At 31.0% G+C, this 19,075-nt stretch overlaps 1 protein-coding gene across 8 annotated transcripts in view; it reads left to right on the forward strand.

Moving 5' to 3' along the window:
- Positions 1-627: 627 nt before the first annotated feature.
- Positions 628-19,075, forward strand: part of mura (murashka) — a 34,793-nt gene continuing 16,345 nt past the window's right edge. The window contains exons 1-5 of one of the 8 annotated variants that reach the window (XM_070112095.1): positions 628-865; positions 2,003-2,323; positions 2,424-2,592; positions 8,999-9,066; positions 15,700-16,180. In XM_070112095.1, coding sequence (XP_069968196.1) covers positions 15,882-16,180 — 299 coding nt within the window. In that variant the 5' untranslated portion in view covers positions 628-865; positions 2,003-2,323; positions 2,424-2,592; positions 8,999-9,066; positions 15,700-15,881. Of the gene's footprint in view, positions 866-1,904; positions 2,391-2,423; positions 2,593-8,998; positions 9,067-15,699; positions 16,181-19,075 lie in introns of those variants that run through there. The other 7 variants (XM_070112102.1, XM_036377367.2, XM_070112089.1 and 4 more) reach the window with 7 other exon arrangements.

Raw genomic sequence — 19,075 nt, forward strand, 5'->3', positions numbered from 1 at the left:
AAATTCAAATATTTAATAAAACAAGTGGAAAAGCAGTTGACAACTGAATATTGATAATGATGATAGGTTTTTTTTTACAAAGTAAAATATATATATATGTATTTAATTATTCATTATAATTTATTAATTACTGGGTTGTTGGGGGGGGCAAAATATAGAATAGAAATTGTAGTTTAATTTTTTTTAACATTGAAATTGTGCAGAAGGAAATATGAAATATATACCTACATATTTATGTGTTATTACATTAATACAAGTATGTTGTAATGAGTCTTATATTGTTTTGCTCGATTTCATATCAATCATGTTGCAATGTGAATGAAATATATTTTTGGAACTACCTTATTATTAATTCACAATATTAGTGTTTATTCGATAGCAAACGTGACCTGTTGTTTACAGGGATTTATATACTATATGTATATACACATGTACATATTACAGATGTTGGTGAATGTACACATTCACATTTGCATGCAGCTTGACTTTTAGTCAGCTGTTATTGACGGTTCGTTTGGTACTTTTTAATGCAACACTGAACTACTCTCACGAAGTGATTCTCTCATTCATTTTCATCGAGATGTGTGTATGATTATCCTATGTTATACTACAAAAATTTTCACCATTTATTAGCCACGACAAGATAATTCTCATTTCTTAGCAGACGTATTTGAAAGGCAGGTGTAACTAGAAGATAACACGTAGTGAAAAAATCGAATTCAATTTATTCTTCATAGTTGGTTACATTTGTGGAAAATATTTGGAAATATTTAATTTACTGCTGTGTTTTCTATTAAATATAAGAAAATATAGGAGCACTCTTCCTAAAGTCGATAGATGTGTTCAAAGAAAATGTATTCAAAGTGTGAGTGAACATGGAAGTTTATATAGATACATATAGACATCGAAATAACTACGCCTACATTTTAAAAGTAAAATTTAACAAAATTTAGTAAATGGAAAGGGAAATGTACGAAAATATCTATTCAAAATAGGGTTACAACGATAAAATGATGAGGAATCATATATAAGTGATATATGTACATACGTAATATGTACGTACTATACATATTACGGAATATACACATTTGTACAAGAAATAAGCAAAACCAGTAAAGTCTACCTATAAGAATGGGAATACAAAGTGTATCGTATTAGTGCTGACTATTTCAACGCATGTGCGGATGTGTTCGTATACAAATACATATATTTTTACATGAATATACATTCAACTAATATAGTATAGTAAATATGAACTTACCAAGCTCTAAAAAAGCATTTTGGGTATTATTCTTCAGAAATATTTCGATGCTAAATTAATTAAATAATATACGTATATACACTTTTTTGTATGTATACACGTCCGTTTCTACTTTGTGTAAATTTTATTTTTTTTTTGTGTGAGAGAGGTTGAAAAAAAAGCGAAATTTTACTTGTCATTTCGTAACTCTTGGGTACTCATTTTTCTCTCATTCAATTTTGTTTATTGTTGATACGCTACCACATATATAACTTAATTGACATACGTACATGTCTGCAATTTTCACTCACTTTTCCTTTCTTCTCCCGCGAGCTAATTAAATATGGTGCTCTTAAAATACCGTACTGGTGATACTGCAGCAAATATTCAATCTTGTGACCAAACGGACCTTCAAAGCAACAATAAAACCAACCATATTTAATATTTTACTAAATGAAGCAAATAAATAAATAAATGTTAATTTTCTAAATGAAATTTATTAATACATCTCACAGTGACCGATAATTGTTCACTTCCGATTTGAGTCTATATATCCCTGCTCCGAAATTAAAAGTAAACTTAGCAGCCCTACTATTCACAATAGATAACATTCCGTCAAAATGATAATTGCTTTGCTTCGGAACACTGTAATTTTGTCAATCGTTAGGAGTAGATGTTTGTTATTGTGCTCGTCGCCAGACCGACGAGAGTTATTTTGTGAAAAAGTAAAATAAACAGATTAATTTTAAATTTATAATACAGGAAACGTATTTGTATGTGATGATTTCATGTGCTTTGTTTTGAAATCGAGGTAAATGTGAATGTCGTTATTGGCAAGTGTGTATCAAACGTGAGAAAAGTAAAAGCAAGTAAACTAAAATATTAAAAAAAAAGATATAGGTGTATGTGATTTTGCAATGAATGTATTTGAATAAACATAAAAAGAAAACGCCTAAACGTGAAAACATAAAGCAAGAAGAAATATTTTTCGACAATCATCTTCAATGTCGAACTGAGAGAAAGCCTGTGTGAAATAAAGCAAACAAACCGGAAGCGGATATTTGACTTCATCGCTCAGTATATGTACATACTATATTATAAAAAGATAACAAGTTATAACTTGCAAATATGGCGCAGATTGGAACATAAAGTAATTTTGTTTTTAATTTTTACTTTATAACAGAGTATTTAAAACATTGACTTATTGACTATTAAAGAGATGACAAATTACACATCGTAACTCACTGTTAAAAGAGTAAAGTTTCATAACCGGAAGAAGTTATGAGAGTTTATTGTACACGAAAACACTATAGCTATCATGACAACATGATTTTCTCATCTTAGAAGGAAAGGTATGTACATAAATGTTATTTTGTACCCATACGTAATTGTATTACAGAATATATTACATTTAAATGATAACCCCATCAAGATAGCCTTTAAGACTGAGAACCTAAAAAAAGAATTTAAGAATTTACAAGTCAAACTGGTATCTGCAAAATTCTATGTCAGACTCTTGTAAATGTGTAATAAAAGTTATAGTTAGTTGCTATAAACGATGCAAGGGTGTTATGAATGGATTTCATTTTAATTTTGAGATTATATTCGAACTATTGTTTGTAAAAATTTGTGCCGAAGTGTGATAAACTTGTTTAAGTAAAACATATGCATGCTTGAATATATTTTGTGTCATCCTCACATTGTTAAAAAACTAGAATACTATTGTGTGCAACAAGTTGCATCCGTGTTTAATACGAATTAGATAAACTGTTTCCTGTAGCGTATGTATCAATCGTGATGTAAAATTCAAACAACAACCTCCAACACCAAATAACAACAATTAATAGTGAAAATGAAATAAAAACGTTTCCAGTAGACCTTGTTATTGAAAAAATAATAATATGAATGCTATACACAAAGAACTAATACTGTCACTAATTAAAACAGTTGTTTAAATAGCTAAGAGTGCAACAAAGGAGAACGAAAATTCATCAGAGTACACTTACGTCTGATACCAATGAAAGGTATAACTTACAGTTTTTCCTCTCCGTCCTGTTTTTTCACAACAACATCACCTCGCTAATGTGGATTCAATTGTCCACTCCGGCCGCTTTAATTGCACACACCATGTTATAGTTATTAAGGTGAAGCATATAGTACTCGGTTATATCTTAACTCTTGTTATTATACAAGCATACACATTTAATAAAGATACAAATACTAATCTTTTATAATGTAACGTTATTACTATGCGAAAAATGTGACAATAATTCCACACCTTTTTATGTATGCACATATGTATCTACATATATGCATTAGTAAATATTAGTGTTGAGATATCCTTTTGTACATATGTAGATATACATATGTATATATGTATGGATATAGATGCGATTAGCTTGATTTCTGTGACTCTCGACTTATTGACATAATACACCAGCGCACATACAAATATGTTCATATGTTTTAAATATACATACATATGTACATATATGTGCATACAATGAGTCGGATAACAATAAATTGGTGTAGTCATGAGCTGGCTCACTGCTGCATTAAAGTGGAACATTTTATAAGTACTCCAACATGGTACAAACTGACCACATGGTACAATAATTTTTTGGATTTTCCATACATATTTGTATGTAGCACAAAAACCACCAACGAATTTGTAATACCCTTTTTGATAGTGGACTTTTCAGACTTTTAGACCGAAACGAAATCCAAGTAATGTGAGTGTGTAAATTCATACATACATATGTACGTATGTGTCGCTCATACCTATGTACCATATATGTATAATCTCATTCATTTACATTTTATTCAACAACTGAGTATTGACAACACTCATACTATTTTTATATGTCAGCGAAGCTATACTAACTCCCCATTTTACTACTATTTAACTCACTTGTTATATACGTACATACATACTTATGTACATAATCAAGTATATGTGAGTTTTCATAGGTAAATAATCCAAGCAAAATATATGTAGATATTGATAATCATCGTTCCAAAATGATATAAAATATGAAAATATAAGTTTAGATGAAATAAATTGTTCCGATAGAGGGCGTTAGTGTCAAAACATATTTCGCATATAAATTAATTAAGGCATTTCAAACAGTTAAATCTATCTGGAAATTATGAAAATAAGTGACGAGCGCACAGGCAAAGCAAACAAATTATTTTTTAAAGAAAACTACAGAAATAGAAGACCGACATGCGTTAGCAAAGCATTTTTACTAAGGTTTATTGTGAAATTAAATAGAAATTTCAATGGAATTCGAAAAAGGGAAGGGTATTTAGTTTATAATATATTCTAGAATCAGTTTATTATTGATCAATTGGTATATAATTGTAAATTATATCATATAAGAAAATATGTACTCTACAGATTTGTAAACTTTGAACTTCAAGTTGGAATTAAAATCAAATCTGTTTCCTCGTCTTGCCAGCATCGAGTCGACGCACATACTATTTGTGACGAAATCCAGTTCAAAAACTGAAATGTATACCCAACAGATCCAAAATCAACGCCGTTCCATATTGTAGAAGAGATAATAAATACTCTTTTCATGGATGAATGCATGATTATATGTATACCATATATACTCGTATGTACATATGTACATACATAAGTATATCGTTTTTGTATTTCTTTGTTAGGCAGTAAATAGAGCAGGCATTTTAGTGTGCTGCAAGTGATAAGGCAGGCCTACAGCCAGGCAGAGCGGGCAGCATATCACATAAGCTGAGTACACCATGAATACCATGCATGTCCATAGAAGAAAAGTATAGATGGATGGATTTGTACGAGTACATACAATTTTCTTTTGTTATGTGCATTTGCTGTGTACGAGTATGTCGCCGGTAGAGCGATTCGGACTTTATTCTCATGATGTTGCAAGCAAAACTGCTGTAAAGTTACATTGATCTGTTTGTATGCACATATACATATGTACGACTGCGTTCAGACACGACAACTATTGTTATGGCGATTAGAAATTTATTAACTTATTAGGAAGGAAATGAAATCAAGTTGCTCGTGCTCAGACAAAAAAACGTTTTCTTCTTATTCGTTTCAGTTTGCTACTTCGAAATTTTTTCATTTTGACATTTTTTTCCAATATTTTTTAATATTTATGAAATTAATGCTTACAATAGGTTGGGAATTCAAATTTTATTATTTTTATGTATTGTATACAGGGTTGCAAATAATGCATTAAAAAAAGAATTGAAGTAAAATTGTAGTATTTGACAATTTAATACACGGATTCGCACTAATTGTTGTCTTCATACATACTTGTACATACATATATTCAATACGAAACCAGAATTTTCACATACTTCTTTAGTGTGTTTCTTTATTTATTATGTAAAATCTCTTAAAGTTTCAATAACTTATCCCTTTTGAGCAAATGTAAATTTAGCACTCATGGCATATACGCACATAACTTTACCTTAATAATTACTTGTATCTTAAAATTATTGCAACAACTCGACTATATGCTTGTATACCAATAATACATACAACAAGTAAGGAAGGGCTAAGTTCGGATGTAACCGAACATTTTATACTCTCGCAAAGTCAAATAGTATACTCGTTTGAGATTTCTTTGTGGATTGGCTGATATTTTCGGTAGAAGGTCAACTATAGGCACTGGGGTCCACATATTTAGTACTTAGGGGCTTAAACAGTTTTGGTTCGATTTAGACAATTTTTGGCCACAAGGTGGCATACTTTAATCGCATTATTCACGCAAAGTTTTATCCCGATACAGTCATTGTTGCCTGATTTGCATAGTGGAAAGTGAAATAATCAGATGGAATTTAAAATGGTGTTATATGGAAAGTAGGCGTGGTTGTAGTCCGATTTCGCCCATTTTTGCACTGTAACATAGAAACATGAAAAGAACGTTATGCACCGAATTTGGTTGAAATCGGTTAAGCAGATCTCAAGATATGGGTTTTCACCTAAAAGTGGGCTGTGCCACGCCCACTGTCTAATTTTGAACGCGGTTCCTATAAAGTCATCTCATACCATCCCAGAGATAAAATTTAATGACTCTGGCGTGTTTAGTGCTTGATTTATCGCGCTTTTAGTAGTTTTTAACAGTACCGTTATATGGGGAGTGGGCGGAGTTGCCACCCGATTTCAACTATTTTCACACCGTCAATAGAAGTGCTAAAAATATTTTCTTCCAGTGAATTTTGTTATTATAGCATTAGCGGTTTAGGAGATATGCACATTAAACCTATTAGAGGCGGGACCACGCCCACTTTTTAAAAAAAAATTTTAATTGCAGATGCCCCTCCCTAATGTGATCCTGTGTACCAAATAACAGTCTTGTATCTTATTGCGGAGCTTAGTTATGGCAAGTTATTTGTTTTTGATTAATGGCGTTTTGTGGGCGTGGCAGTGGTCCGATTACGCCCATCTGCAATACCAACCGTCTCACGGTACCATGAAACATGTCTACCAAGTTTCATAAAGATATCTCAATTTTTACTCAAGTTAGAGCTTGCACGGACGGACGGACAGACGGACAGACGGACGGACAGACGGACGGACGGACAGACAGTCACCCGGATTTCAACTCGTCTCTTCATCCTGATCATTTATATATATATAACCCTATATCTAACTCGATTAGTTTTAGGTGATACAAACAACCGTTAGGTGAACAAAACTATTATACTCTGTAGCAACAGGTTGCGAGAGTATAAAAATATATGTGCATACATACTTATGAGTAACCATATGTAGGAAGTATGTGAGTATAAGAGTTTTTGTGTTTTCAGTTACCTTTGTAATCATAATATCTTCCACTTGAATTTACTCGTTTGCGCTAACCGCTTCTGAGCCTTATTGAAAGCCGACCATCAACCAACTATTAATATACGTTTATTCTACGTATTTATTTTCAGATTTTCAAATTTCAAAGCAAAAAACTCATTATAAAATCGTTACTTAATATAAGTTTAAAAACTGCCTATCTTTTATCGTACAGACGATTGGTATTCTTTGCGAGCATGCGTAAGTCCATGTCATAAGGCTACCTTACGGCTAATTCACATAGAACTTTTGCTTCACTTTGCGTCAGACATTTGTTTTGACAGAAAAGTTCGATGTACGTCTTTGTATCAGTACATTTACATAAAAAGTTTGCGGCGCGAAGCCGAGCAAAATGTTGGGCAGCTCTCATTTTATTACGCTTTACAAAGTAACAGTCGCCATTTTTAGTATAAAGAAACACTGAAAGCGTTCATTGTGGGATACCCTTTGTTTTCTTCGCTTTGTTGTTTCAGTATGAACTATGACGTAAAGCGAGGAAAGTTGTATGTCAGGGATAATGGGATGCCCAACTCTTTCCAGTGTGAGAGCGCCTCAAAATTAGCGTTTTTTATAACATTTTGCATTGTAGCCAGATCGGACAAAATAATAATTTTTGGGAATTTAAATTAAAATACCCATCATTTATTAAGATTAAATATTATTATATATGTATCCGTTAAACATATTCAGAAACTTTTTATACTCTTTTTTTTTGATTTTGTGATATATTAAACAATTGATTTTTGAACTTTCAATACGTAATCAAAAGAATAAATGTATTAGCTCTCAATTAATAAATGTTTTTAAAAATTTTCAATTGAAAATCAATACCACTTAGCATGACATCACAAAAGATATCATCACATACATTTCAATTTCGCGGCTTCTTTCATTTTCATTGTTTTCCAATTTTTGTTAGTGATCTTCAACAGCAGAACAAATCTCTCTGTTTACATATATTTCTGTAGGATTTTAATCTGGCTGTCCCTCTTTTTCCAATTGCTAAACGTCAGACCTACTGAACTTTGACAGTTGCTTGAGTTCAGTAGGTTTTGACGTTTATCAATTACGCTCTCATTTCCAGTGAGAGACGAGTTGGGCATCTCTTTATCTCTGTTGTATGTGAATGCGCTTTTACTGTAATTTCAGTTGCTCTTTATTTAGATTTTGCATTAATACTTCAACAAGCCGCACAAAAAATGCAAATATTGTATTATATGTATGAATATACGGCGTTTGATTATGGCTTAAATCGTTTGATATTCTCATCCATTTTGGCGATCATACCACATTTGCCAAGAATTGCAAAGGATCCTGTTCTCTTTTACATGAAATATTAGTTACCGTTTTTTTGCATTATCACATTTCTTTTAAACAATTTATACTCAGGTGTTTAACATGTTCCCATAACTTATCTTACAGCTCTTCGCCTAACCAAATATTCATGAACTATGTGTATGGTGTGTCCAACACGTTCCTTAATAACTTTTTAGTATCAGCTATCTCAATATACTTCATTTCACGTTCGTTCAAGATCATTTTATAGATTTTTATAATGTTTTCACTCAAAATGCTATATCTCACGAACAAATTGTCTGACAGTTGTGAAATTTAGATCCCTTTTGAAGGTAAGGTATATTCACTTCAATCCAACATGGGGTCGCAGAAATTAATATATTCAGTTTATGAGAGCGATGGAGAGATTATATAAATTTTTGATATTAAATGACAGCAAATAATATTGTAAATTAATATAATTTATATTAATAATTTAACTTGTTTACCGATTTATGCGGTCAAGGTCAAGATCAAGTCAAAAACATAAATTTATAATTTATTTTCCACAGAAAATTTCTATGCAATGATACCTAATATGCATATGTCCTCCAAAGCGACTGACCCCTTTTTTATTTCAGGTAAAAACAACGTAAATTATGCCACGTGAGAGGAGCTGAAATCGATTTATTTTTGGAACGGCGTATCGGTATGTAGACTAGTACGATGGTTTAGCTTTATTTACTTTATGACGTACATTTTTTGCGAATCGTGTGATTGCTTCCTTTAAATGATATCTGCTCTTAATTTTAATAGAATATTATACATACATACTTGTATTATATATTAACGTACCATGTATATATCACGTAGGTATGTATGTTTAAAAGCATAGCTTCATATTAAAAAAAATTCTAAAAACTATTGGTTCTAGAGATTTTTTATAAGGAACCACCTCCGGAGTATAGGGCAGCATTAAGATCATTTAGTTATTGTTTCGATGGTGCGACCTTTTGTAACGATTAATCGAGATCGCAGCTTTTATCAGGTTGAAATTTTTTTATTGAGTTAATGATATTTTATTTTAAGCAAAAACTGTCTGTCTGACTTTTGAAAAAATTTGTAATTGATATTTATTTCAAGTTTATGCTATATGGAATTATTAATTGAGTCAAAAACATAAATTCATAAACATATATGTGTACATATGTTACATATTTCGATAAATTAAGTGGGGAACTGGTTAAACAACTACTGTGAATAGCAACGGTACCGTTAAAATAACATTGAAAATAACTTCAATGCAAACAAGAAGATTAGTGTGAGAAAACAATACATTAGCTTTAGAAAAGTAAAGGAAATAAATTAAATATTTATGAAGTTTGAAAAAAAATTTATGACACCATTAACAACAGGAATTACGCACATATTTACACACACATAACATTAAAATAATGTATATACAAGGCGAAAAAATCTCACGACCGTAACTATATACAGCCACTCTACCTACCTACCTAATATATACTAAAACAACGGTCTGTTACATTCCACCAAATCACAAAGTTATTCTAATGAAAATGTTTTAAAATCTCAGAGAAACAATGAATATAACATACGGAGCTAACTGCCACAATACTAAAAAAAATATTCGAATCTCTTTGTACAAATACTTACATATGCACGTAACACATAAGCACATTAAGCAATAAAAATAACACAAACCAGAAACTAATGGCAAACAACACAATGCAAATAGACATCACATGAAAATGAAAAAAGGTTGGAGATTAAACTGGGTTTCGGCCGGTCGCAAGTTAGTATTCATGAGTATAAACTCAAAAAAGCGAAACATGCCTCGAATTCAAGTGCAAACGATTTTTGGGCTTCGCCTTTCCATGCTCGAATTTCCCATGTAAAAAGGAGTAAAGAGAAAGAATGTTGCATACTATTATATTAAATTTCACAAAATATAAATGTGCAAATATGCGACGATTAGTTAATAATTTTACCACAGATATGCGATTTTTAAAGCATTTTCTATACCAGCGGTCCAAAAGCTAACCGAGAGTAGCGAAATAAATAGTGTTCAAGCTATGGAAGAGAAGCACTAACTAGCTTTTGTGCTCCGGTAGTATGTGAAATGAATAATAATGCAAATTTCACTTTTAGTTTAACTCTACGTCTTTTCGGCCTTTCGTAATCTGTGCACCCAACATCCAACTGTAGGTATACTTACTTATGAATTTATGCATACTTCAACGAGCACGTGATTTTCTCTAGCCTTAGTATCACAATACGTTGTGAAAAAAAAAATAAAGCCAACCTTGGATGCCAACATGATATTAAATATCTTCACCTTTCAAACTCATCCACGTGTTACTAGTCTGTGGATAGATTGGATTGTTAGACTATCAGACTATTAATATAATATTAATATACTTTCCTTCAATTCATCAGGAAAAGAAGATGAGTTCATGAATGAAATTTTTTTTATAGTTCAATATGGGTTTCTTTTCGGTTTTTAGTAACTCTACAAGTATTTCATGGTTAATGAAGGCAATCACACTAATATATTTGTTTATCCATGCTTTCGGTACATAGATATATACCTATGTACTTGTATTGTAGATATTTACTGTTTATGTATTGCTTTAAGAATCATTGCACTGCTGTTTGTAACTTGCAACTTTTACTCGTACTGGGCTGTAAATCCGGCGACACTTTTTATTCGCTACTCGTTTTTATTTTATTCTAACTATTAATCGGTTTAGCTGTTTGTCGTATCTTATTGTATTGGTTTACTTAATATTTTTGTTTTCTGCTGCTATTATGTTAGCTGTTTTGTTAATAATCACTTTTTATGTTTGTGTGCCTTAGGACCAATTTACGTTAACATGCCAATTAGTAGTTACGTCGTGGGAGCTCCATATACATACCATACATATACATATATTTAGTAGAGCAGCGTGTATATGTTATAACGTATCACGGTAGTACTCGCTTAAGCTATTGGGTTCTAAATTTTATATATAAACTTTGGACACCCCGAAGTCAAATTAGTTGATTATAAAGTATATATTTACAACCAGCATTTGTTAGCTTACGGTCCAAAACATACCAGTATCTTATTAGTTCAAAATGTACAATAAAAATCTGGTCCAATTATAGACCAAAACTACTAGTTTGTATTTAAATTGTAAGCAATAGACAATTAAAAAGTAAAAACATAGCTTCTTCAGATTTACTAATAATTGTATGTAAGCATCAAAAAATCTACTATATATCATTATGAAAAAATGTTATTATTTCTTAGTTAGTTAATTGTAGCATATCATTCGTTGAAGTTAAATAAAATAACCCATTAATACAGCATTTTATAATTGGTATAAGTGAGATCTTTTCTGATTCTAGTCGTATATTATACACCTGACTAGTTTGATGCTTCATAGCCGGGGGGCATGTCTCATAAGTGTTTGCATAAATGCATGCTTACATATTTGGAATATGTAGGCTTATTGAAGGAGATTTATCTTGTGATGGTCAGCACTCGATAAACGAGCTTCCCATAAGACATACATATGTATACATATATGTACATACATATAATTGCACCTATCCATCTCCACATAAATGTGTACGAGTATGCACACACATGCTAATATCATAATGTAATGTCTTGTAATGAATGTGTAGTCAAATGAATAGTCCAATGATTATGTGTTTGAAAGTAATTTAATCCATTAACTATTATTAATATTATTTATATATAGAGTATACATACAATATATAGCATAGTAAGCCACATTTGTTCCTCTTCTCTTTCTTAATACTTTTATACTTTTGTTTTTTTTCTCTTTCTAATTTTAGATTGTTTTATTGCATATTTTGGTTGGTTGGTGGTTTGTTTTTGGTTGATAAACATTTGTTACAAGAATAACGCCAATGCAAGAATATAATCTGTATCTAGTTCATGTCTACAACCTTTTTGTTTGGGAATTTACACAGAGTTGCAACTACAATACTACTAAACCCACAGGCTCATGTGAGTGAGTGCTGTTTGCTATGCATTTTGGCGCTGGGAATCATGCGAGCGAACGCAAATCAGTTGGCGTAACAAAATTTTACCAAAATATCTAATATATATACATAATACGTTAGAAAATAAAATTAAAATTAAATAACTATTCACTACTACCATTTACTTAATACAATATACATAAATCTTATCTTTATTTGGTATCGAATATTACCACATAAACACAATTATTCGCCACACCTATACATATTTGCATTCTTACTATTAACTACCACAATTGTGTATCGTTTTATATGCTATTAATACTTGTATTTTGTACATTCATAACAATTAATTAGTAACTCATTTGTACAACAACTGCAAAATTGTCTTTTCTCTCGGTAGTCAATTCGTTCAATAAATATTAGATATTACTATGATATATACGTATGTATGTATGTATATGTATTTCGAAAATAGTATTCACGCATTAAGTTGACTTTTGAATAAATGTCTTTATGTACATAATAATATACATATACATGTATGTATGTCTGTACATATCTGTTCCGACAAGGCGTAAACGCTAAGCGACAAGTAAAATCAAAATATGTCACTTTACCTTCATTTTGATGCCTATGTATGTATGTATGTATGTATATATTTTAAAGAAATTTTTCAATTCATAAACAAAAAAAATTTTAAAGACTTAAGAGAGCTTGAGGTATGCTTGAATATTATTTACATATGGAATTTCCATTTATATAAACTTTATTTTACTCCCCCTATTTAACATTATTAGTTCGTATTAGATATAATTTATTATGTACATAAGCAATCATTTGTATATATTGTAAATAGATGCACATACATAACTACACCGGTTTCTACATAAGTATGTACATGTGTGCATATGTATAAGGAAAAAATTTCAGTTTCAGAACATTAGTTGCTTAAATTGAATGTAGCCTTTAATTTCATTTACTACCATGCACCCAAACCTGAAGTTCAAATTCGTGTAACTTCATCAGCCTTAACCCACCAATCACCCATGTACATATATACATACATATCTGTATGTACAAATATCTATGTATGTATATACACCTCTTCTCCCAATTTTTAGCACCTACTTTACAGTTATAAGTTCTTCTTCTTTAAATTTCCACTAATTATTTAATAAATATATACATACATTTACACATAGTGTTCTTATAAATGTGTTGCTTTTCCATTTTTCGGTAATAAAATCTCACGAACTCGACACTTTAACAACCATTTACTCATTAATCTTACTTATCAGCAAGCCTGTCGTGTAGTTATACTTAAAATGTTAAAAATATATTAATACAAATATATACATACATACAAGTAAAAGCAAACATTTTCGTTAATTGTAGAATTGGTGTCAATACCAATCTGAAGGCATGTTCAGAAAAACAAGAAATAAATAAATAAATGAGGAAAATGTTGACATGTATACATATATTCACAGGTTATACGATTATTTGCGGCTACAATATATAACACAATGCTTAATAAATGATATTATATGTATGTAGATTTGTATGATTGTAGATGTTCCTTTTAAAATAGCTTTTAATTCGAAATACCGAAGAAAAATTATTTAATTCATTCTGTGAACTGCATATTTGTGATGTATTGTAATTACATATTTATTTTAGCTAAGCATTTAATGACTAATTAAGAATGATAAAGAAATGAAATTGTGCAACTACAACCAAAACTTTAATAACATAAATACAAGTGTATTAATTTTGCATTCATTTACTGTATATTATTCTCTTATATTTGTACCTGCGTTATAATAAAAATTGTAATTATATATATTTTTCTATGCAAACCAAATCGCAATCGAAATGGTGCTAATAAATGAAAAGCGCACAATAAATGCATTTAACCACTTAAAAAGCATAAACGTGAAATACTGTATTTGTTATTCATTACCGTCATGGCTTTTAGTTTTTTGACTCATATACTATGTAATTTATGCATTTGTGGGTTTTACATACTTATCTGTTTTGTTCATTTTATAGCACTCTTATTTACACAACCCACTTTCTCCTCTCATCCCTGTACTCACTTTAGCCGCCATTCGGCTTGCCCTTTTCGCTAAAATCGCACCTACTTAATACATTTTTGTTAAATAGATATGTAAGTACGTATGTAAAATGCTTTTTCAAATAGCGTTAACGCGTTTCCTCCTCCAACTGCCTTTTTTTGTATAGTTTTGGAATATCGGTAAGACATTTAACTCATTGATTGTTATATTACTTACTCGCATTATATTTTCTTACATATGTATATAAGTATGTATGTATATTAATAAAGCCCATTGTACTTTTTCAAAGGCTAACTAATTTGGTGATAGAATATATGGTAGAATGCATTAGTACAAAAAGTTCCCAAAATTTGCATGTCTTTGCTTTGATAATTTTACGAAGAAAATGCATTAGAAATAAATATGATGTTCCACGTTTCTTATTTTGTACATATATACTTATATGTACGTATGTATATACATGTGTATGGTAATCTTTAACGTAAAAGGCGACATGATTGACAATTTTCCACTGATCTCGACTTTGGGGCCGTCAAAAAATGTATTTAGGGAACACTAACGCCAAATTTGAATTTAAATTTGAACAGCTTTTTATGGCATTAATTTTTCCGCTAGAGTACTTAATTAAATCTTCTTAAAATTTTCAATAGTTCGCTGCTCTATGTGGCAATTATTAGAGTAGCTTGAGGTTAGGTGCGATTGCCTCTCCGTCCAATCGATTGAAAAGGAAACTAGAACGTGGTGTAGCATGAGCAGGGTTGCAAATAATGCATTAAAAAAATAATTGAATAAACATTTAAATTAAAACTTTTTTATTTTGTAATCATAAAAAATTGAAAAATTAAAGAGAAAAAATTTAATCACAAGCATATACAATAATTAAGAATTAAAAAAAGAACATTTTTTCGCCATTGCGTACTTCATTCATATTAAAAAATAAAATTTTTAACCCAAAACGTCTCAAACTTTTCGATTAATTTTTTTTTAAATTTAATCCCAATTTGAAAATTCAAATTTTAATCCAAAACTTTTGAATTAAAAAATTCGCAACCCTGAGCATGACATTCGAAAATTAACAAATTTCGTACGATTTCTTACAATTACAGTTTAATCTTATTTTGATAAATTACTATATACATACCTATATATGTATGTACATATTCACTAAATTTGAACACAGTTATAACGATAGGTTGAAATCTATTAAGAACGGCGCATTTTATTCTCTGTACTATTTTCAGTTAGTGGCTATCATCAAACCGATAAACAGTTATATATACATATATTTATATATATGCATATAAACAAGTCGCATTAATCTACCTTACTCACACGCAGGCCATCGCCCTAGTGTTATATCAATCAAATAAAGATATTTGCCACAGCTAAAACGATTTTCATAAAGTAGCGGTTAGTTGCAGTCATGCTGAATCCCAATCACACGGGTGCAACGCGACGACCTTTCTCGCGGAATGCACCATCACGCAATCATCGCTGCCGGCTGCTCTTCTCCCCGCACAATCAATCACATCACTTATTGCAACAGCAGCAGCAGATACAAGCACATGCACACACACACGCGCACGGACAACCACGAAGCGGAAATGGCAACGGCAACGGCAACGCCGCTAGCAGCAGCAGTACTAGTTCCTCGACCGGGCATGGTGGACAATGGTATAATAATAACAAGGATGGCAATATTGACAACTGGAATACACTTGGGTAAGTTTGTCCTGTTTACGTTATCAACAAATACACACAATACATATATAAGTATTTTTACGAATTAAGAAATATATATATATATATAAATGAAATATAAATATATCCTTAACCCAAAAAATCCCGCAGCCCATTACAATTCCATCTCCAATGCTTTAACCTTAACGCGCATCAACGCCAACTGCCAACCCAAACCCGCCCGAAAGTAGCACCTTCACTGCCACATCCACTTATTGTAATTCCACCACTATCTCCAACTTCACCTCCACGTCCACTCCTAACTCCTTCCCATATGATATACAAGTATAACCAAATTACCAGAATTTTGTACATGTGGATACAAATCAGATAATCCTGTATACATATGTACCTCCGCAATAATTGCTTTGGGTTAAAGGGTGAATTTTGTAATTAATAAAATCATTTATAATTAAAAAAATGCGATAAATATTTCTGTGCGTTGTAATGATTACCTTAATTATTATTCACCTCTGTTTTATATATCCTTAAGTTCAGCCTCCGTTCATATTTTATTTACTTTAAATTGGCACTTCTACAATCATTACTCACACATACAAACATTAATGAATATACATAGGACTATACTATGTGTGTTCTGAGCTACGCTTTCATGTAGTACTATTTTAGGAAGACAAAAAAAAACATTCTTTGCGTCTACATACATATCTATCCATATTAATAGATACATTGGCAAATAGTTGCTCTATTAACATAAGCATATTTTTATATCCGGAAAATCGAATAACTTAAGTAACCACTTAAAGGTACGCCCTATTTCAAACGCAAAATACGAATCAAAGTGAACCCATAAAAACTGATCAATCTGTGCAATTTATGCACTTGTTTATCAGGGCGCTAATAATCGTCTCATACTTAATATCACATGTAGTTTTCTACAATTGTATTAAATACTTCATTCGATTCTATATTTTAAATTGGAAAATGTAAAAAAAAATATAAAAAATGTACTATTCATTTTTTGATTTTTTAGTTAAATTTTTTGTATAAATAATACTAAACACATAATTTATCTATACATATATACATATATGTAATAGGACATATACATATATACCTACAGCCAAGGTGATAATGAGATTTCGTTTCAATGAGATCTCATTCCCTCTATGACAATACCAATTCGCCTGTTCTACCCTAACGGATTCAACCCGAACTCCCAACAACTTCACCACAACAGAAACTGCTGACTGTAAGGTTGTCTGTGAAACTACTGCTTATAACTCGTACGTTGTCACCACATACCAACCCACCAAAATATTTGTCGCACCATCCTCTATTATTCATATACTCACACATACATACATATGAATTCTGTGAGAAAATGCATGAAAAGCACATATCTAAATCGTGGTAATTATGTATTCGTGAGTTTGTATTTCCTTCAACTCGTATTTGTTCGTAGAGCAAATGAAGCAAATTATTAAAATTTCATATGTATGTAGCTATACACAGTAATAAGAAACAGCAAAAAATTAAATATGAAAACAAATGCGAAATATAACAATTTGTTATGTATCTCACTAACGTAATCACTGCTTGTTGGCTCCAAATCAACATAAACTGTACGAAAAGTAATTACAACACCCTAATGTTTGTAGTTTGTGTATTCAATTGAACTGCTTTTACCAAAAGTCAGCTAAATGTTTAATAAATAATACAATATAATTCACATAATTCATACATAGCTATTATATTAAAATGACAAATACTGAAAATTTGTTTTATTTTCAGTATTTAAATGCTTTCATATGGTATATTAATTTGTGGGTTCTTGTCTCGTAATTTCTCGTAATTAGTTCGCTTTTTCCCAGCCGCAAACGTTTTTATTTCACATTTATTTTTTAACTATTGCTGAAATATATTGTACATTCTTATAAATTTATCTATACATGTGGTATAAAAATCGTAAATACATAGTGCCAACTTTTACAGCATGATTCTTAGGTACCAGATAAACGTTTTGCCGGGTTTTTGTAGTAGATTATTTCTTAACTCAGTTCCTAATTTATCACTAACTAAGCGACGAACTGTATGATACAATAAATTATTACACTCGTACTCGTACAAATATTATTTCGATTCATTGTACTAGTTTTGTATGCTTTTAGCGTTTATATTCGTTTCTTAACATTTAAAAGTATTCGTAGTTAATATTGGCGTCAAAGGCAAACGGATTTCAGTGTAGCAAACAAATTTTGCAGGACATCAGAAATCAAGATCTAATATTAAGAATTTGTCGAAGACCAATATTTAAAAAGTAGTTTAAAAAAAATTTAAATTAATATTTAACCCCACAGCGTTGGGTTGAGAATGAATTGGGCAGTTTCTGAATAAGAAATCTTATCTTAAATGTCTTAAATTAATCATTTTACTTACTTTTTGGAAACTTTGAAGATTTTAATATTTTGTGCGAACATTTAACTTTCATTATTAACTTCCGATAATATATTATCTGATCAAATTTAACCCGGACTGGTCCACTTAAACTACGCGCGCATACCAAATTGAATTTTTTCCTAGATTGGTACAATCTTTTTATGTTCGTGTGAAGTTTAATTTCCATATGTCAATTAGTGTATTTGACAGCTGGTTGTTAACGACGCGAAAAGTTTGTCCACAGCGTTTTACCATGGAAAAGTGTGAACAACGAGTTTGCTTGAAATTTTGTGTGTTACAATGGAAGCATCGTAGTGTTGGTATCAGTGAGATAGTAGAGAATCTCAGCATCTCTTATGGATCAACTCAGCACATTTTAGTTCAATGCTAGACTGGCATCAAAAGATCTGAGACTTTTACAAATATGACGTCGAGTAGAAGTCGCCAATAATAAGTGTGCTTGACAACGTAGCTGAG

This window comes from Bactrocera oleae, chromosome 2 (assembly GCF_042242935.1).
Source record: "Bactrocera oleae isolate idBacOlea1 chromosome 2, idBacOlea1, whole genome shotgun sequence".
Lineage (NCBI taxonomy): Eukaryota > Metazoa > Arthropoda > Insecta > Diptera > Tephritidae > Bactrocera > Bactrocera oleae.